The following is a 22,266-nucleotide window of genomic DNA, read 5'->3' on the forward strand; positions in this document are numbered from 1 at the left end:
GTATGTTATAGTGTATCTTTGTCATTTCAAAAGCTACTTTGTATCAATTTCCTAAAAGTGGTGATATCATGTGGTTAAAAGTGAAAAATATTAAAGTACGAGAAAGTTATCTGGCATAGCAGAATGAAAGGTGATACCGTGTGAATTAATTAACATTTTAATAATGAGATTTACTCTTTACAGGTGTATTGATGTCGATGCCACAACCTCCTGTCAACCCTGTTATGACTGCCACACCCCTTGTTCCTCAGCCCAACAACAAGAACCCATCAGGTATGAAAGTGTTCGTGATCTGTTGGCCATATTACTCACTCTCCAAACCATACTTGAGGTTGATGCTCGAAACTGTATTAAAGTAATAAGAAAGGTATATATGTGGTCAACACTAAGAGAGGGCCTAAAACTAAAGTAGGAAACAGGCTGGTTGTATCTCAAGCTTTATATTAGAGACATCCTTGAAACATACACAAGCACTAATGAGTCAAACTACATCAACAGAAATCACCTTCAGATCTGCTGACAGTGGAGTATGAATCCACAATCTTCTGAATGCAATAAAATATGCCTTTAAATGGAATTTTATATATTTTCCACTATTCAATACTTACTGAAGATGAATACATATTTTAGTACATGTTTTGGTCTGTTATTCAGCTAATGAATTTAACATGTGTATTTAATAAATTGAGTTACTACAGAAATTAAATTGCTATAAAAAAATACACAGTTCAAAAAATCAAGGGAACATGTTTTTGAACGTATGCCATGCTCCACAAAACAATACCTCACACCCAGGTATATTACCAACTAAACCTTTATTCTTTACCGTTGAAGTTTACAAAACAACATCGATGGATTCGCGTTCATTTTCAGAACCCAAACAGAAATGTCCAAATGGGGGCGAAAACAGTGATTACAGTCCTCCAGGGTAGATTTTTATCACAAATGGAGAGCTTCAGTACGCTGTATGTCCTCCACGAGCATTTATCATAGCTTGGCACGTACGTGGCATGCTCCGTGTAAGTTGACGGAGGTCACGTTGCGGTATCAGGTCCCATTCTTTTATGAGAGGCTGTTCAAGGTCTTGGAAAGTCTGTGGTGGAACAGGACGCCCATGAACCTTTCTGTCAAGCCTATCCCACACATGCTTGATAACATTAAGTTAGACTCACTGCTGGTCATTCCATCTCTTGAATGTCCAGTTTCTCGCAAGATGGTGCAAGAAGTAAGTATAAATAACCACCTAATCGATACTTTATTAATGCCTCAGGCAAAATTGAATAAAATTAAAACTTACAGGACATGTTTCGACCACTTAGTGGTCCTCTTCAGCTGTATAAATAAAGAACTGAAAAGAAAAACATTGACAATAAGCACAAGTGCAATTGCGATAACAGGTATAACTTGAAAACAATATTCTCTCACCCATATGTAACTAATGTAGATATCGAGCTCGAATAATAATAATAATAATAATAATAATAATAATAATAATATTGTATGTATAGCTATGAAGTGTTTACATCCATTTAGCGTTAGTAATATTTATGTAGTTAAGTTATATGTACGGACTATATGATAGTGCTGTTTTTGAGGTTGTCATGAAAGAGGCACTGTATATAAATATTTATATCAGTTAATGTAAATACCTGGAAATTAATATTATAATTTATTCTTACCTGTAACGTATTTTCTGGAAACCTGGCCAGGTATATATAGAGACGATTGTGATGGTGAAGTTAGTTACTGTTAGTTACTGCTGAGTTATGGTTTGGAAGTTATTGGTTGACGATCAATGGTGTAGCAAGGAATATACTTGCGACTCCATGACATGCGGTAAAACGCAGTCTTCATACTGAAGTGACATGCTTGTATGCAGTCAACTGTTTTGTGTTCTAAGGTTGTAACCTCTATGTGCTGTGGTGGCAATTGTTTTTAATAATGGTGGCTTTTGGTGAAAAATGAAATGGCGTATGGCTTTTAGTGCCGGGAGATCCCAAGACAAGTTCAGTTCGCCAGGTGCAGGTCTTTTGATTTGACATCCGTAGGCGACCTGCGCATCGTGATGAGGATGAAATGATGAAGACAACACATACACCCAGCCCCCATGCCAGCGAAATTAACCAATGATGGTTAAAATTCCCGACGCTGTCGTGACTTGAACCCAGGACCCCTGTGACCAAAGGCCAGCATGCTAACAATTTAGCCATTGGAGCGGGACAGCTTTTGTTGATAGTCTCAAAGTGAAGTGTTTGTTGTGATACTGTGATTAAGGTTATTTGTGTGTTAATTTGTGTATATATGTGAATAAAAGTAACTGTACCAACTGACAGCATTAAGTGTGCATCTGCGTGGATATGTTAAAGACAGCTCTAGTGATGAGCGCTACATGAGCCCTGACATTTTCATGCATGAGTACAAATTCAGGGCCAACACAGTATGCAGCAACCAACACATACTGTAGCAGTACCTGCTCAATGTATCCCGCTGCGGTAACATTACCACGGACGACAAGATTCATACGACCATCAATACTGATGCCACCCCACACCTTCCGGCTCCATGGCTAAATGGTTAGCGTGCTGGCCTTTGGTCACATGGGTCCCGAATTCAATTTCTGACAGGGTCGGGAATTTTAACCTTAATTGGTTAATTTTGCTGGCACGGGGGCTGGGTGTATGTGTCGTCTTCATCATCAATTCATCCTCATCATGACGCGCAGGTCGCCTACGGGAGTCACATGAAAAGACCTGCATCTGGCAAGCCTAACTTGTTCTCGGACACTCCGGCACTAAAAAGCTTACGCCATTTCATTTCATCACAGAACCTTGTCCGAATCGGTTGCCTTCCTAGACAATATTTGGCACGTGCTGCTCACCACGGCGTCTCCATACACGTTGACGTCCATCACGCTGTGTCGGGGGAAATCTGGACTCGTCTGTGAACAACACAGTTCTCCATTGGCGAAGTTGCCAATTGATGTGGGTACGGGCAAACAGAAGGCAAGCTACAGAATGTTGCTGTGTTAAACGGGGCACTCGAACAGTACGTCTGGGTCGTAAGGACACTTCTCTTAACCTGTTCCTTACTGTTTGGTCAGACACCATGACTCCAGTGACCCTCCTTAGGTCTTGTTGCAGTTCTCTGGCAGTTGCTGAACGACACCACAGCGCACAGATGGTCATCCTGTGGAGTTGTCATGTGTTCACGACCTTGTCCAACCCTATTTGTGAACTGGCCTGTCTCATTGTAGCGATACTGAAAGCGTTGAATAACTGATGGAGAAACATAGAGATCCACAGCAACACGACGGAAAGTCCATCCTTCCTGGATCAAGTGACGACCCTTGCAACCTCGTTAAGATGTGTCGTGGGGTGTGCTGGTGTACGCACAACGTGCTCAAATGAGTGCAGTAGTTGTGTACCTCACAACAATACATGGACGCACCGCTATTCACTTTGTTTTGAGGGGTCGCCTGACAGTTTAATGCATGGCTATGTCTACAGATGGAGTATAACTTCGATTTGACATACCCTGAGTAGCTAAGGTCTCAAGGTATGCTGTACGATCATTGGAATCCCATCTACCACATTACCGTTCACATACCAGACGTTACAAAACAGGTTCCCCTAATTATTTTTAACTGCGTATTTTAGGTGTAAAATTGAACACTGCCTCTCTCGGCAAACAGAAAATTGTAGTTGATACACCGTTAAAGAAATGCTAACTGATGAGTAGACAAAAAATGAAGAATGAGAGCTTAACACTTAATTTGCTGAAAGTGGATGGAGTCATTGATTTGGGAAATTTTACACCAAGGAGAACAAGGATCAGTTGGAAAATAATGCTCTAGTTTTTTCAGGTATGTTCCCTTTTTGTAACTGATTTCAGCCCCAGTCACCCCTCATGACATGATCGCAAACATTCTCATCCAGACCATCACAAAATTAGAATAACCAAGTGTTAGAATTATTGGTTTCACGTTAAGCGGTAGCCAGTCTCATAAGTTACGGAAATGCTTAGGAATATCCTGTAACATAAGAAACCTGAAGTGGTCTATACCAAAGCCAGATGACTAAAGTAGAAAATTGTGGGCATTTTCAGATGCACCACATGTCGTCGTCCCTCTGGCAAACTAACAAATGTGCAAATTGTCAATTGTGTTAGCCGTAGAGAACGAGCTGCAGATGTGAGACTTTGTCAGAGGGTAGATATTATATATAGATAATAAATCTAGACCAAAAGTTTAGAATTACAGGTGGTAGTAGTGGTGGTGATTGTTTTAAGAGGAAATGCAGGTAGGCAACCATCCTCTATAACACTAACCAGAGAAAACAAATGGAAGGGATCTGATACTTAGAAAAATGATGGTATCGGCCAAAGGAAGACAAGGTCCACGAAGGTTGTGAAAATTAGATTCCCTAGGCCTCAACATCTAATACCGTCGGGGTCAGAAAAGAAAGAGTTGACCAAGGGAGGTTGGATACGATATATGAACGTGAGGAGTCTGTAACAAGTGGAAGCAATGCCAGGACTTGGCTAAGAGCCCCGTGGTCACCAACTCTTGCTCCCAAGTTAAGAGCCCTGGGGCCTCTTACGGCAGGCTGGGGATACCGTGGGTGTTATTCTACTGCCCCCACCCACGGGGGAAATTTAGAGCTACAGGTTCCCTAGGTGTACTGCAATGGTGGTGGCGATTACTCATTTGATAGGAAAGTTTAAGAATGTGATATATATCTGGTATGAACGCTCACTATACTCTTGGCAAGACAAATAGAAATGCATAGTGTGACGACTTCAGCTGGTTCATATGTTCCTACACTACACAGCGCTGGTGGAGATAGTGATCAGCTGTCTCCGAACATGTGATTCTAAGTGAGATCTCATGTGGCTTAATTAGGAATTTGACGTTTAAATAAATTATTTAAAACTGTGTGTTCATTATTGTGATGTTTCAGGACTGTGCATTCTGTTTACTGACCGATGACTGTGTTTATATGCGATCTTTTTTTCATTCTAATTAATATAGTGTTCCTGTTTTGAAAGTAATATGTGAAAAATAGGAGATATTTTACATTTGGTATTGATTTGATGACATTACTTCTGAAATTGGTTTGTCAGTATCTTAATGAATATCTCAAATCACAAACGTGTACGTGACTGTAGATCTAAGTGATATTTCATTAATTCACCGTGATATCAAACTCAGTTACAATTATCAATTATAACGTAAAAACACATGTTCAACTGTTAGTGTACATGCTACGTAATATAAACATATTAAAACTTTGCAGGCACCCACATGATGGTTACGTACTGGTATATTATACACATTTAATTCCTACATAACTAATTATATTCATGTGTTAACATGCTCAGCTTGAATCTTACCAGCACTTCACCCCATCAGTCAGTTAACTGGACACCTTGGACATTTTCTGGTCGTGCATGTTTGCATTTGTTTGCTTACTTTTGTTATTCGGAAATAAAATTGGCATCGTATGTACTAGAAAATTAATTTTTGTACCAAGTCCTGAGCATGTTCAGTACAGCACCCAATTCGATGAGAAACAGTAATTGGAGGTAAACTCTCCAGGCATTCTTGAAATATCTCCCCATAATGCTTCTTGTACACTAAGATTTCTCACAACTTCCTCTACAGACGAAAACATAAGTAATAATCCATTCAATGGGTAAATGAGGTAGTTGGATGCGTTAACAATTTTCTTCTAGACTTGTTAGGGCAGAAAACAGACTGCCTTTTGCCTCCTCTGTATTGTTTCGCAGAGAACCAATACATGCTGTACAGCCTGTCACTTTGCTTGCATGTTTAGCAATATACCCACAGAAGTTATGAATAACACTCATTTTTGAACTCTTCCCAGCTTGATAATGGTGACTGATCAAAGGTAAGCTTGCTGTAATTTTTTTTTTTCCTGAGCTGTACTTATGATTTTGGCATTCTCTTTGACAACTTTTGCCATGGCTCTAATCTGACTAAAAATGTTACGGACACTATCACTTAAACGCAGATCTTGACGTGGGACAACCTTCGATCACTTTGAGAATAGAGTGGATTCTTTTGGGGGTGAAACAAAAAATGCAGTTTTTCATTCGAATGTTTGTCGTAACCCGATTTGCAACCCGCGACATAGCAAGTTGTAGGTATATTCACATGCGGTAGTAAATTGAAGCATATGCCAAAGTATACGTCCTACTTCTCAAATGCTTAATCTTTGTTTTCACTTTTCAGTTCACGAAAAGGTAACACCAGCTATTTTGCAAGTATAAAACTGGAGAATGTATAAAACTACCAGAAAAGACCACAAACTCTTTACACTCTTCCACATTAAGCCGACAAAAAGCGCACGTACTTTGGCTTTTTATCAACAGCAGTGCTGCAGGTGGCAGAGAACATGCACACAGTGTCTGTTAACGTGTGATTCAGGAGTTTTCACACTGTTCATTTCTATTCGTCCTGCTCGGATTTGGACACACATTTATTACAATAAATGAACATTTGATCGGCATTTCAACTACAGTCAAAACTGGTTAGGGCGTTTTTGTTGGGACCGAAAAAGAAGTCGGAAGGAATGCGCTAAAGAAAATGAAAAGCAATTTCGCTGTGAAATTTAAGGTTAGGTTTGAACGTAAAAATAATTATGATGAAAACAAAGAAGTGTTTATAATTACAATTGATATAAATAAGAAATAATACATTTTAAGAACTCCAACACAGTAAAACATTAATAATAATAATAAAAATGTTCTTAGAAATGCGAACTATACACGTTTAAAGTTGTCATAGGAAAGTCTGGGCAATTCGCACACGTTTCATGTGTGGATTATTCCTCAATAAACTTAATTTTCCGTCATCTATAAACTATCTAGCTTTCTTCTCCATAACTGAATGTCCTGCAAACTGCTGTGCGTAAGTACAGCAGGCCTAATTTACATTGTTACACACTGTAACTACAGTAGGCCTAATTTACGTACATTGTTACCCAAGTAACTCGGGCCTCTTTCAGGCAGCGCAGGAGTAGAACACGCCCGTTTGCCTACACGGGTGCATCCGCTTCCACTGATTCTTACACACACAGCGGGTCGAGTGGTGCAAAACTCCCAGCGCATTCCAGCAGCTCCTTTTCAACACTCCTTTCAGTGTAGGTAATAAATATGAACCATAATCGTCGTAGTTTACCTTCTACACTTTAGAATATACAAAAATAGTTCAATAATGCTGTCTCTTTCACATTTCGTTAGAGAAGATGATGGGTACAATTTTGAGGATGCTCTCACAATGGGTCCAAATTGTACCACACTTTCCCAAGCACAAGGAGACCACTGGTATATCCAACATTAAAGTTATTTAGTTCTCAATGTCTATTTCAGGTTCCATAACAACCACTGTAAAAACACAAGAAAAAAGAAAAAGCACACAAATAACTTTAAATTGAAAGTGAGAAATATTTCAAATAGGTGAGAGTGGGCCTACATCTTTCTATAGTCTACCGGTAAATACATTTTTTACTTCCTTATAGGTACACTATCACGTTCTGATGCAGTTCACAGTATAGTACTGATGTCGCGAGCATGGTCGATCTTCTGTGTATGATGACATGCATACAAACTGATGTCCAATAGCAAGTAACTGAGGGTGCGGGACTGTGACTCCCTACAGGCTGCCCGCTCAAACCTTTGTCCTATCAAAGGATAGAGAAGGGTCCACCTATTCAATACCATTAAATGTCTTCTAAATTTGGACTAGTTTCGACCCCATATACACTAGGATATCTTCAGCCATGGTCCAACTGGAAAAATATATGCTCACATACAACACATAATAAATTAAACAATCTGGTATGTCTCAATTTACAGTCCAAATTTTAAAACATTGATGAAGTCCGAACAACATCCAAAATTGAAATGAAACGACACTTCAAAATGGCTGCTGTTGGTGCGGAACTATGTCGTCGCTCTACAGCAACCAAACATTCCTGGGTTGATCTGGGAGTTGGCATTCCCCATCTGCATAGATGAGCCACTTGGTTTATAAATTGTTTTGTACACCAATATAAATGGTCCGTTATTGGACATTATAAATTTTCCAGCTAACTCATTCTTGGTTGCCAGCGTTTCGCCCCCGTGTGCTAGGGTGGGCTCATCAGTTGGTACCTAGCACACCTACCAATACGCTGGCTAGTGCATACCGTGGAGGCCACTGCGTAGGCTAACTGGAGCCACCGGCAGTGCCAATGCACTAAGAGACTTTGTCTCATCACTAAAAATTGATGCCTGCTTGACCATCAGATGATATAGATGTTGATTCCCATAGGGAATCTGAAATATTTGTCCTGAATGAGGACAAATATTTCCCTATGGGAATCAACATCTATATCATTGTTTTATACAATCGTAATATGGGGAATGGTTTGTTGAAGGGGAACATTCATAATTTGAATAGGTATTCATTTTCGTCAGATGTAGTGATCTATTGTTTTAATTTTGTTTTGAAGTGAATGTCTCTATGTTCTCCGTAAATTATGTGCATTTGTTACGGACACCCACACCAGATTGACTGTTGAGAGGGAGCAGGAGTATAGCTTAAGATTTCTCTCGCACGTGGTTATTGTCTGCCTTTGTGTCATCTGAAAGATTCTATTTGGACAATCAGTTTCTAGTTTAGGCCCAGGCGGTTCAGTGCGGAAGCAGGTGAACCCGTGCAGTCTGAAAGAGGCCTCACAAACGTAAAATTAAGCACCACACGTCAGACACAAAGAGAATAAGACTGGCTTAAAACTGATGCTCCTTGCAGCTGTTGGCAGACACGAAACCATGCTCCAGGGCCATGAAATTGTTCTCTACCAAATCCTTACCGAGGCCAGTTGTCACAGTCTCACCCTGTTTGCTACGTGGCTGGGAATGCTAATTTAAATTTCTTATGGTTGGCGTTACGAACATAGTGACATAAATATGCTATCCAGGTTTCTTTAGCATGTAATTAATACGACACATCTTAGGACTTCAGAATAATGATGTAATAACCATGTAAACTCGCTAGAGAGGAACGCCTTAACCAGTTTCGACTGTATTCAGTGGATCTATCAATGGGATTGAGAAGGTAGCGGATAACTGAAAATTTCACAATGGATTTCAACTCTCCAATTGATGCATTAAATTCATCCATTCCTGCACAGGATCAGAAGAACATGAAACTTAAATTACATGGCAGAACATCCTTAGAGATGATACAATGCATTCACTTTTCAAAAACCGCTGTATACTCGAGTAAATATATCCCAATATATGTACCTAATGATGTACCTACTTCACTAACACTAATGAACACTACGGTTCTTCTAAGTACGATATGCGTTACCTATGCCTCAGAAAGTGTATATGATGTACACTGACTTAGCAAATGTCATGAGATAGTCACCTAATAGTGTGTGGGGCATCCTCTGGCCTTGCAAACTGCAGTGAGACGCCGTGAAAGGGAGTCGACAAGTCCCTGGTAGTCCCCTAGATGCAGCTGACACCAAATCGTTTGCAGAGCGGCCTCCAATGCTAGTCTGTTCGTGGGTGCAGGATCCATGGCACGGAGCCTGCATTCCAGGACATCCAAGATATGCTCGATAGAGTTCATATCAGGGCTCCTGGGTGGACATGGTAGTCGTTGGACCTCCGCTGCATGTTCCTGGAATCATTACATGGGAGTGATGTGGCGACGCATTATCTTCAAACACCGCAGAACCTTCAGGGCTCTGAAAGGTCAAAAATGAGTGGAGATGGTCTCTGAGCAGCTCAACATACCGCGTACCATTCAAAGTCTCTTCCAGAACAACTAGGGGGCCCATTCCATACCAGGAAAATGCACCCCAGACCCTAACAGAGACGCCAGCGCCCTGGACCACACCTTCGAGGCAGGCGGGATCCATCGCTTCATGTGGTCTGCGCCATACATGGTGCTTCCCATCGGCATGGTGCAGTTGAAATCTTGATTGTCTGACCATATCACGTTAGGCTATTGTTCCAGTGTCCATCCCTGGTGACTGGCGACAAATGCGCGTGGTTGTGCCCGATGACGTTGGGTTAACAGTGGCACCTGTATGCGGCGCTGGCTCCTGTACCCTATAGAACCCACGTTCCTACGGATTGTCCACTGGGAGACGTGTCTAGCACGGCCTGTGTTGAATTGAGCCATGATTTGTTGCACGGTTGCCAGTCTGTCACTATTGACAATCCGTCTCGGATGTCGCCGGTCATGGTCATCGAGGGTGGCTAGACGGCCGGTCGTTCGTCTGTTGTGGACGGTGACACCCGCATTCAACCATTCACTATACACCCTGTACACGGTTGATCGTGTGAAGCCAAATTCTCGCACCACTTCCGAAATCGCACTTCCCATCCGTCGGGCACCGACCACCATACCCCGTTTGAACGGTGTCAGGTCACGACGACGTTCTATGTTACACCTGTCACATGCACAGCCACTGCTCACAAGGTCTCCTATACAACTGCCGTTGGCACAGGGGGCGCGTGGTGCGTGGACAGTGCACCTGTGCATCAGTGCTCTGCTGTTTCATGACATTTGCTCAGTCAGTGTATGTTGCAAATGTTAATTGAAGCAAACTTCTTGTGCTAACAATTTATGGGGGTTACATTATATATTCCTAAAATATTTGGATGATTTAAATATAATTAGTCGAAATTGTTTATAACAACTCGGAAAGGACCGCCAATCAACTGTCATTATACGCGATGGTTGCACAATTTTTTTTTCTGTTGCTAAAATGTCATCTGTAAGTTTTAGGCTGCACACTTTGGTTAATTAACAGAATTAAGTTAAAATTTCAAAAAAAAAACACCATAACTGAAAGTACAATATTTGTGGAGTAGTACTGCGAGGAATTTAATTTGCTTTCATTTGAAGAATAGGTCCGTTGATCTGCAAATTATCTGTTCTTTGCTGCTTAAATCATCTTAAGTAAAGATTCTTCAATATCTTCTTGCTCAGATAGGCCTATTCTGCCACGCATGATTTTTTAAAGATTTTTTTTAAGAGAGACATTATTTTCTCTCCGTCCTTCCAAATTGTTAAAATCATTCATTGTGATGCATATAAATCCTATGCAATGCTGAAATTTGTTTCCTGTTTTCCAATCACCATATTACGTGGGACTTTTCTACAATATTACACACCTTTCTTTTACTTTGCGAAGTCTTCACAGCGTTGCTTGCCTTGACTATTTAACAGACAGACTGCTTTTTATATCTACAATAATAGAAAATACATTGTTGTTAGCATTGGATGTTATAGCTGATACATTTCTCCTAAAATGTGATAAGAAATAAGTCCTTTTACGATGTAATAAGCAACAACGTATTAGGCAAGATTTTTAAATGCACTGTTTATATAGGATTTATACGGGACCATTAGATTTCGCCTTTATATCCAATATGTCACTAAAAGCGATGTCGCAATAAAAGGTTTTGACTGTACAATGAAATATTCACGATTAGAAAGCTGTGAAGGCCATGTATTGTGTTCACTATCCAAACTATTTGAAAGGTCAATTCTTCGTCTGCACAAAGCAAAATCATCTCAATTTCTCCATATTTATCAGTTGGTGAAGTATTCAGTTAGAGTTCTATATATCTTACATTATTGTCAGTAATTATGCATGCCACTGTCACACTAGGTCTCGGATGTTCGCAGTGTCATCTGGGTGGCAAACAATAGCAACACATCCAGTGTACACACTTCTTATTCTATACACTGCAGTAGTACTTCACTTCTTTTAAGTCACGTCCCCCCACTGGGTCAGCACTGACCGAGGAGGAGGAGCACATGATCTCTGAATTTTGCCACCCTTAACCTTTTCATTGTTGATAGTCTCTTTTATAAAAGCTCTGGGATGAATTACTTTTAATAATTGAAGGGCTCAGGAGGAAATAATGGTAGGGACATGAGATATTTAACTGCAACCAGAAGTGATTACACTGACTATGGAAGGTCCTGAACTGATCACTTTCTAAATGAAAGAATAATAAAGAATGCAACTTCTATGCTTCTGGTGGTTACAGAAGGTCCTAACTGTCCACTTTCAAACACAAATATATAACTACTGATCGTGCACCAGAAGTCTGCTGGGTTTGAACAACAGATGCCTTCCCGTGTGCTGTGCATTCCAAATACATCATTCGGCCTTTATGTACTGTGCTCGCTCACTCGGCGAATTCTTTCTCTGTACTCTGCGAAAGGGATACGTGGAAAGGGGTCTTCAGAGACAGACTGACAGCTCGGTTACAGCTTTATGGCGAACAGAAGTAAACAGTATCTTTCCTGCTCAACCACTCTATATGAACTATATTACAGTATGGAGTTACCGCGCCATGGCATGAGTTTCAAATCATCTTGATTTCATTGGTATCATCAAAACTATGATTAGATTTGAACATTACATATAGTTTAGATTCATTGACAAGAGTAGCTATCAATCATCTCAATACGGTTCAACATATTCTCCTGGTGATCTATTTTTGTGTGTGAGAATTCAGATCTTATCCACCCTCACTCCAGTTTTGCAGGTAGCTCAACACATTCCTATTTGCGTATGGGAGAGATTTTTCCTCCTGTGAGTTGTGTTATTTCCACTGCTAGTAGTATGTAGTTCCATGTTATGTCAAATCAGCAGGGTTAGTTGTACTAGATGATATTACTGGCTGAATGGGATTATCCTCATCTCCAAGTTCAAGTGCACTGTCAGTAATGGCAGTTGGCAACAGCTCTCCTTCAGTCCTAAGTTGATTTCCACATAAGTGGTTGAGGTCTCCCTCTTTGTTTTCATCATCACTTTCTCAGTCACTCTGTAGGTCATTTTCAGGATGACAGATGTAAAATGTGGCTTTTGTGAAATCTTGATAGCAGTCTATTTGTCAGTATTCTATCAACAGAAGATTTAAAAATGATAAAATGAAAGGGAGTAAAATACAGTTCAAATGAATTAATTAAAACACATTTCAGTTTATAAAGTGATATAATCACTCATATCATTAAAGCTTAAGTTAATATAGGGCTTTCCAATTCTATAAACAGTGGACCTTCCTATTCCCACTGCCCCACTTTTGGAACTGAAATGAGTCTTTCGAGTTTTCAAACGAATACATATGAACAGTTTGATGTTCCATTATTCTTCAAGTTCTAATTAATATTGAAACACACAATAAATTTACAAAACAAAGTAATTGATTTACTTTCCAGGGACATCTTGGCTGAAACACTGGGCTAACTGGTCAAAGAATATAACTCTAATTCATTTCAACCGGCTCGCTTGCCAGCTTTGGCCGACTTCAGCGGCTAGTGATGTATAGGCCTAATAAAGACGTGGACATGGAAGGTAAACGAGTCTTATGCTCTGTTATGGCCATTCCACCTTTGCGTTTTGTTTTTTTTTTTCTCCCTCAGGAACATACCTCACAGATTCATCTTCAACTTGTTTAAAACGTCCTTGTTGCGGGCCACTTATGCATTTTTTGGTACAGTACGCATTTTTAAGCTATCGTCTTTGCACTAACGCCGAATATTAGCTTTAGTTATGCCGTACTTTCTTGTGGTTGCACAATTATTCTTTATTTCCAAATGTTTAATAACCCATTAACTTAAAATTGGCATAATATTGAGGCAAACCCGTTGAAAAAATTGCTGGCGATGCCTGTTCCACGTGTCTACAATATGACGATTCATCACAAATATTCCTGCTGTCTATAAAACAGTTCCTTTTACTAAGCGTCAGATACAGTGGACGCGTTAGAACTCTGCCACAGGGTATTTGTGGCCTTTCTAAGAATTCAAAGGGTCGTATCCTTGCTATTCCAATTCGAATGACATTTTCTGTGCAGCTGAGGCTCGGAAGTACACTGTGGTCAGCCCTGCAATTACCTCAAGAGAAGAGAGTAATGTTTTGATACCATTCTGTGGATTCGATGAACTCTTTGTAGAGGCTAGTAGAATGTCGTTCTCTCTTAACTATTTTCCTAGAACCAGTGACGTTACACGGAGGTGCTGTATACCCGGCTGCCGCGGCATTCAGTCCATAATATTCAGAAGCGTTAGTGTGTGTGCGATGCCCGGCTAAATTTACAGCACACAGAAATCTGAATTTTTTCAAAGGCGGTCACAGCATTTCACCTTACATGCATGGTTGTGAGCAACTCTTGCCCCAAGAAATTCACGTGTCAACGTCAACTTAGTCATCTGGAGTACCTTTAAAAATCTTGGAGCGGGCGATTGTGGCACCAATTATCCTTGTCAGGAATATGAATCCTCCTGCCCTCTGCACCGGAACATGACTCTGTTAAGAGACTCATGCCAAATCTTACTGAAGCTACCATCATGACTAGACATGCCACGGGCGAAGTAGTATTCATTCCTCGGATTTAAATCATTCCTTCAGATATACAGTTTTAATTTAGACTTCTGCAGTTCCCTGTTTGAGTTTTGCTATATGCATCACAACAAGGCACAAGGACAATCGCCTCAAGTTGTAGGACTCCATCTTTGGAAACGGTGCTTCTCCCATTGTCAACTATACGTGGGTTGTTCACGATCTTGGCTCCAAATGGAAGGACATCTAATATATAATCTGGGAGCTCTGTAAGGAAAAATTTGTTTGGTTTTTATATAATATGGCCTTTTGAAATGCTGAGTTTACATCATAAAAATTTAAGGGAGCAGGTAGAGATTAAAGAAAGAAAAATCTTCGGACCAAGAACTAAAAATGGAATACATTACCCCAAACACAACTCAGAAATATATTTCAAAATATCTAAACTTACTGATACATTGAGACTGCGACAAATTCAATTTTTAAGCCATTTGGAAAGAATGAATAACAAGACTTTAACAGATACACAATTTTTTACAAATCAAACATACGAGATCAAAATGGTATAAGCAAGTAGAGAAAAACCTCACCACTGAATTAGGATCACCAAATCTGCACGATAGGAATATAATCAGGAAAATTGTTCACACAAGGGTATTTGAGGAAGACAAGAAGAAACCAATACGGAGTACTTGGTCAGAGGAACAGAAATCACAACAATCGATGAAAATTAACTATTGGGCAAGGAGGAAAGCTCAACGTACACTGATTCCGCGTGGTCCTAAGTAATCTATTCGTGCAGAAGAAGAATATGGCCTTGTTTTAATATTACGAAGCATGTTTTTTAAGTGCGATCCGTTTTGTTGTAGACGCTAGTAGTTCACGCGCATATCACGAGTGCGTGCGTCGTGTACCGGCATGCCTCGGGAACAGCTGTGCTCAGATTCAGCTCTGTAGCTAACCTGTACGGTTCTGTTCTGTGCTTTCAAAATGTTTGACTGTCAGCTCGCCCACAGCATGTGAGATTTGGTCAGTGATACGGTTTTTGTTAGCAAGGAACCTGTCTGCTGCAGAAATTCATTGACAGATTTGCGAAGTGTACGGTGATACTGTTATGAGTGAAAGCAAAGTGCGTAAGTGGGTACGACAATTCAAAGATGGCATTTAGTCAACATAAAACAAGAGACTATTACAAAACATTCCAACAGTATCAAATTACAATGCACCTTATAAAAAATAAAAATAGGGAAATGGCACACAATAATGCGGATGTTAAAATTTGGCGAGCTATTTTAAAGAATTTCTTAACTGTGAAGATCCAAAAGAACAATTCGATTTTGATTCTTCCTCAAAAAAATAAAACTCCATTGGGAAAGATTATACCGCCAACTTATGATGAATTGATCAACGCGATAAGTTCCTTCAGGAATTACAAATCGGCAGGAGAGAATCAATTGGTAGCAGAACTATGGAAGAATGCAAATAAACAAACCCTTCAAAATTTACATAAACATATCATAGACATCTGGAATACTAAAGAAATGTTGGAGGAATGGACTACAGTAATAATCCAGCCACTGCACATAAATGGTGATAGATTGGATTCCAGTAATTATCAGAGTGTATCTCTGCTTGATCGCGCAGGTCGCCTACGGGTGTCAAATCGAATGACCTGCACCTGGCAAGCCGAACTTGTCCTTGGACACTCCCGACACTAAAATCTATACGCTATTTCATTTCACAGCTGCCTCTGTGGATCAGCGGTAGAGTGTCGGCCTCCGGATCCCAAGATAGCGGGTTCAAACCCGGCAGAGGTAGTCGGATTTTTGAAGGGCGGAAAAAAGTCCATTCGACACTCCATGTCGTACGATGTCGGCATGTAAAAGATCTCTGGTGGCACATTTGGTGTTTACCCCGACAAAATTAATTAAATCTCAGCCATAGACGCCCAAGAGTTTCGGTTTACTCGGTCTGCCATCTAGCGGGGGCCTAGAGTGAAACGGAACGTTGAAATTGACGAGCAGACAGCCAGATGGCGTCAAATTGAAATGTCTGCACATGGTAGCTGAGGCCATACGATTATTATTATTATTATTATTATTATTGTTATTATTATTATTTATTTCATTTCATAGGGTTTTATCTAAAATTATATATACAAGAAATCTGGAACAACTTGACCAGGAACTGGGAGAATGTCGGGGAGGATCTTGACCAGGATGAAGATGTCCGGAACCGGGCAAGTTGGCCGTGCGGTTAGGAGTGCCCAGCTGTGAGCTCGCATCCGGGAGATAGTGGGTTCGAGCCCATTGTCGGCAACCCTGAAGATGGTTTTTCGTGGTTTCCTATTTTCATACCAGGCAAATGCTGGGGTTGTACCTTAATTACGGCCACGGCCGCTTCCTTCCTATTCCTAGGCCTTTCCTGTCCCATTGTCGCCATAAGACCTATATGTCCCGAATATATCATCAGTCTTAAGTGGATCATGAAACAAAGTATAGAGTTCAGAACAAGAGACTGATCATCACTTTTGCTGATTTCAAGAAAGCTCTTGACAGTATTAATCGTGAGTCACTACTGAAAGTCCTTAAAGAATTTGATTTACAGCAAAAGCTCATAATTCTTATTGGAATCACTCTTAAGTCAACTTTAGAGGTGAATTGTCTGAGCCATTTGAAATGCACACTGGACTTCGACAATGAGATGGACCCTAACCATTATAGTTTAACTGTGACGTGGAGAAAGTCGTGCGAGAATGGGTAAAGAAATGTCGTTCAAACATCAAGATAGGCAGAAATATTAAACTCAATTGCCTGGTATTCGCAGACGATTTTGCATTACTAGCAAGTAGTGTGGAAGAAGCTAAATTTCAAATTGAACTCGATAAACTTGCTACAAAAATTGGACTGCAAATCTTGCTTGAAAAGACTGAAATGATGCCGACCTTCTGAATTGAAACACCAGCCATTCACCTCGGCAAACAAATTAAGATTGGGAATAAGATCAAATATCTTGGGGAAATTATAACTTGGAACACAAAAGAGAAAACGTCAATTGACAGCAGAACATCTAAACTGAAAACAGCACAGCGAATCACCTGACCAACTTATAAAAATCTCTCTCCACGAATGCTAAATTTCAACATTACAATGCAGTTGTAAAACCCGAAGCAACCCTCGCGTTTCTGAGCCTGCTGTCCAGCACTCGTTCGAATATCTTCAGTGTATGCCAGAGGAGTCGAGTAGGGCAGTATGTTGAGCAGTTGCTCACGTAAAACACTCTTCAAGTTGAACACTAAATCAACAACCAATAAACTGCAGAAAGCAGAGAGAACCACCTTCAGGACAATCAATAAGAAGCACCAAGTTGATGGCCAATGGAGATTATTACCTAATGAAGTGGTATATCGTGAAAGCTAATCAATAATCCACTCATATTTATAAAAAACCAGAACACCTTAAGACTAGAGATAGGAAGTTCACATTCACAGGGCATGTGCATTAATATGTTCTGAAGAAATGATTAGCATTGGAACCATGTCAGCCCTCAGGTTCTAGGTCCACATCGATATCTCGGTGCACCACCATAGACTGGAAAAATGTGCTTGCGGCTCTCGTCGCTATAAACCAAAGTTAATGGATCAGTGTGACTTGAGCAGACGTGCAGGATGCCTCGCAGACGAATGTGAGAACCCTCCCGTCAAATGAGCTAGTTTGAAAGAGGGCGCATTATTGGCATGAGCACGTGATGCATCCATCCGGGAAATTGCTGCTCGTATGGGAGGAAGTGTGTCGGCAGTGCAACATGTGTGTACAGAATGGTTCACAGAAGGCCGTAGAACACAACGAGATGGGTCTGGTCACACCAGCCAGACCACCCCCCAAGAAGAAACACCTCATCCGAATGGCATTGCAGGACAGATCTGCGTCCTCCTCGGCTCTGGCGCAACAGTGGAACAGTGTAACACATCGTACACTATCAGGACTGACAGTCCGTTGCCGTTTATTATGGTCTGGGTTACCGGTGCGTCGTCCACTTTTCTGCCTACCTTTGACCAATGTGCATAAACGTGTTAGACTGCAATGGTGTATGGAAGGCATCACTGGGGACAGGAATGGCAGCAGATAGTGTTTCCAGACAAATCCGGGTTCTGTTTGTTTGAAAATGATGGACACATTGTGGTTCACTGCAGACAGGGAGAGAGGCATCACATTGACTGCATTCGCACAAGACATACAGCGCCAAGTCAAGGCCGTATGGTGTGGGGTGCTATTGGGTACAATCACAAATGAGAGTTGGCGCTTGTCTAGGGCACTGTGACCAGTTTGACCTACGTGAATGACCTTCTGCGACCCATAGCCATACCCTTTATGCACGGCACCCCAGACGCCATATTTCAGCAGGACACTGCGCAACCACATTTTGCTGCTCAATCACGTGCCTTCTTGGCCATTGCCTTTTTTTGGTCATGTATTGACTGCCAAAAACCCTACTAGTGAAACAGTTAGTTACTTCAGGAGAAATAAAACAAAGAACACTTGGTTCACAGAGATCATGAATGATTTAGAAGAATTAAATTTATCACTGCTCCAAACTGAAGGCAGAGAGGGGGATTCTCAGGAATAAACCCTTACGATTCAAACTCATACCTTTTGAACGAAGGAAATACAACATTACTGACAACCAAAGGGCAGCCAGGTCCGACAGGGTGAAGTTTTGGGAGCGGAAGAAGCTGAAAAACTATTTAATACCACTAGACTTTAATGTATATGACCGTTTAAAGTGCTCCGATGGGGGCGTAAACTATGTTAACCTCTTAACGTGAAAGCCCTAGTATACTCAGGAATGTCGCTCATTGATCAGTACCTAATTTAAAAGCCCGAATATACTAGTTTCTTGTTGTTTCGCAATATTTCAGCCAGATGTTTATGAAATTATTACTTTAGGGTCCTATTTTTGCCAAGAGATGTCTCTGACTCAACGGTAGTGGATGTCAGTGACTCAGGTAGTTCGTTTTCGCGGCTTTGCCGTATTTGTTGCTATCTAAATGTACTTTGTCTGTTAGGTGAAAATGGAGAGTGAAGAAGGGTTTGACTTTGAGTTTAGTGAGTGATAGTTCTGAAGAAGATTTTTAGGACAGTTCAGAAGAAGAAAGTGGTAGTTCTAGTTCATCTGATTGTGATATTGCAAGTGCCAGACAGTGGTGTGAAATTGATACTTCGGAACACTACCACCTGCCCCACCACGTTTTCCTTTCGAGGCTAATCCTGAAATACATTTCCAGCCGTGTTGTGAGGATGTTATGCACTATATTAGTCAGTTCATTGACAATGATTTTATAGATATTTTGGTGACCGAGACCAACAGATATGCAAGACAGACTAATGCTCCGGAACGGAAGGACACAACAATTGGTGAAATGTATATTTTTATCGCGCTGACAATACTGCAAAGCATTGTAAAGAAACCTACATATCAAATGTATTGGTCCAAGGCACCTATATTAGCTACACTCATATTTCGTCAACTTCTTCCTTTTCGAAGATTTCTTAACTTAAAGTGGTACCTACATTTTTTGGACAATAGTACATATGTTGCAGAAAATCATCCACAACCTAAACTAAACAAAATATGGCCTATCCTGAATCACATGTCTATTAAATTTGGAACTGTGTGTACCCCGGAAAGGGATGTGACGATTGACGAAAGCTTGGTGCTGTATAAAGGACGATTGGGCTGGGTTCAATATTTGCCTCTCAAGAGAGCCAGATTCAGTACCAAAACATTCATGCTGTGTGAGTCAGCTGCAGGTTATGTTTGGGCCCTGATCATATTCACAGGCAAGGGCTCTAAATTTGATGATAACTACAAACATCTACCCATGTCATCACAAGTTATGACACTGATGAAACCCCTGCTGAATAGGGGTACTGTCTAACTGTGGATAACTATTACACTTCTCCCCAACTGGTCGACATTCTGATTACCAATCGCACAGATATGTTAGGCACTGTGCGCCCCAATAGAGCAGAAACTCAAGAAGGGCGAGATTGCAGCATTCCAGCGAGGTAAACTGACTGCAATAAAATGGAAAGACAAGAGAGATGTCTGCATCCTATCTACCATCCATAATGCAGAAATAGAAAGACGTGGAGAACGGAAAAAGGAAGTTGTGAAACCTAAATCTGTGTTCACGTATAACGAAACAATGGGGGGGTGTTGATAAAGTAGATCAACACACTGCTACTAACCCCCTGCCACAGAAGAGGGGAAAAAAGTTTTATAATAAGATATTTTTTCACCTCTTGGAACTAGCAGTATGAAATGCATTTGTCCTCTTCAGAAAACATGGAGGAAGGACGAATGCTCTTGACTTTCGTGTGGATGTCAATGAGAAAATGATTGCACAACATCATAGAGAGGAATTTTCTCAAAGCTGCAGGTCGTCCTTCAACAAAAGCAACCCCAATGCAACTTATTGATCGCCATTTTCCTTCGGTGATTCCTCCGATGGATAAGAAGCAAAACCCAAGAAGGATGTGCAGGATGTGTAGCAGTGTGCGTGATGCTAGAGGGAAGAAGGCATGGAGGGAATCCAGGTACATGTGTAAGGAGTGTGATGTAGCATTGTGTGTTGATCCTTGGTTTAGGGCATTTCACTCAGCCACAAACATATGAACAGTATTGAGTGTCATATTGTATTACTTGCCATCTGTTTACTGGTGTGTGATTTATTTTAGAACCCGTAAAAAATATCGCGAATATACTCGGGATTTTAAGACAGGAACTTTTCTGTGGCTTATATTTCATTGTTAAGTTCGAAAAATGTATTTTCATTGTTACCACTGTCATTAGTTTTCAATAAATAGCCCATTTTAAGAATACAAAAATGAGGTAAAACAGATCACAATTTTGTAAATAATTGGTATGTTAAGAGGTTAAAAAACTGTTTACAAACATCTAACATCTGAATTAATAAACATTAGCAAAGCTGCGGGTACATGCTAGCGATAGATAAAACCATTCTAGTTCTAAGAAAGCACATCTGATGCAAAATCTCTCAATACCATGGTGAAATCCCTTAACTACTTCTTGTGTTGTTTTAACTCCCATTGTATGAGTCATTACAGTTGGGGAATGAACCAAATAGACCTTCATATAAATATTGTAAGACTACAGCTTTTACAAGTAAATTTTAATATATAGGAAAAATATCTTATCCAGGCCCAATGTGGTATGTTGAAGATTTCTGTGTTTCCCGTTAGCAAACAAAGTATGGCAGTGCACAAAGAAATCCTTTCTTTGCCCCTGTTGTGAAGTTTTTGAGCAAATTGCAACTTGTAGTGATGAACTTTGGTCTTTAGGCCTAAAATTTCTCAATTCACAATCAAAATGGACGACTGATGATGTGCTTTGCAATATATATTTTTAAATGACCTTCTGCCCAATTTATAATTTAAAACTGATTGTTGTATTAACTGAAATTAGATAATGCCAAAATTTATGGCTTGCAAGAAAAATTCTGAATTTGCTTGAACAAATTAATGTCAATTAATAAAGCAGCACATTTCTTGGTTTATTTTATAGTGTTGATGGGAACTGAGGGAGATGGTGTGACACTCAGTCAACAGAGACAGCAGCAGCAACAGCAGCAACTGCAGCAACCTCAGCAGCAACAGCAGCAGCAACAACAGCAATCTCAATCAAATAATACATCGACAACAAACACAACAAACATTAACGTGGCAAACACAAAAGAGAAAACCCCTATGTGTCTTGTCAATGAACTTGCAAGATTTAACAAGGTAGGTGCCACTTTTTCTTTATTTTCAGGTTTTAAGTATTTTGGCACTTTTGTTACTTGTGTGGCACTATGGCT

The 22,266-nt window shown here is 40.4% G+C and overlaps 1 protein-coding gene across 6 annotated transcripts in view; it reads left to right on the plus strand.

Moving 5' to 3' along the window:
* stau (double-stranded RNA-binding protein Staufen) overlaps nucleotides 1–22,266 on the plus strand; it is a 252,712-nt gene that overhangs the window by 69,689 nt on the left and 160,757 nt on the right. For all 6 annotated transcript variants that reach the window (XM_067154523.2, XM_067154524.2, XM_067154527.2 and 3 more), the window contains 2 exons: nucleotides 184–273; nucleotides 21,975–22,192. In XM_067154523.2, the coding sequence (XP_067010624.2) occupies nucleotides 184–273; nucleotides 21,975–22,192 (308 nt within the window). The remainder of the gene's footprint in view (nucleotides 1–183; nucleotides 274–21,974; nucleotides 22,193–22,266) is intronic.

Source organism: Anabrus simplex, chromosome 10 (genome assembly GCF_040414725.1).
Source record: "Anabrus simplex isolate iqAnaSimp1 chromosome 10, ASM4041472v1, whole genome shotgun sequence".
Taxonomy (NCBI): Eukaryota; Metazoa; Arthropoda; class Insecta; order Orthoptera; family Tettigoniidae; genus Anabrus; species Anabrus simplex.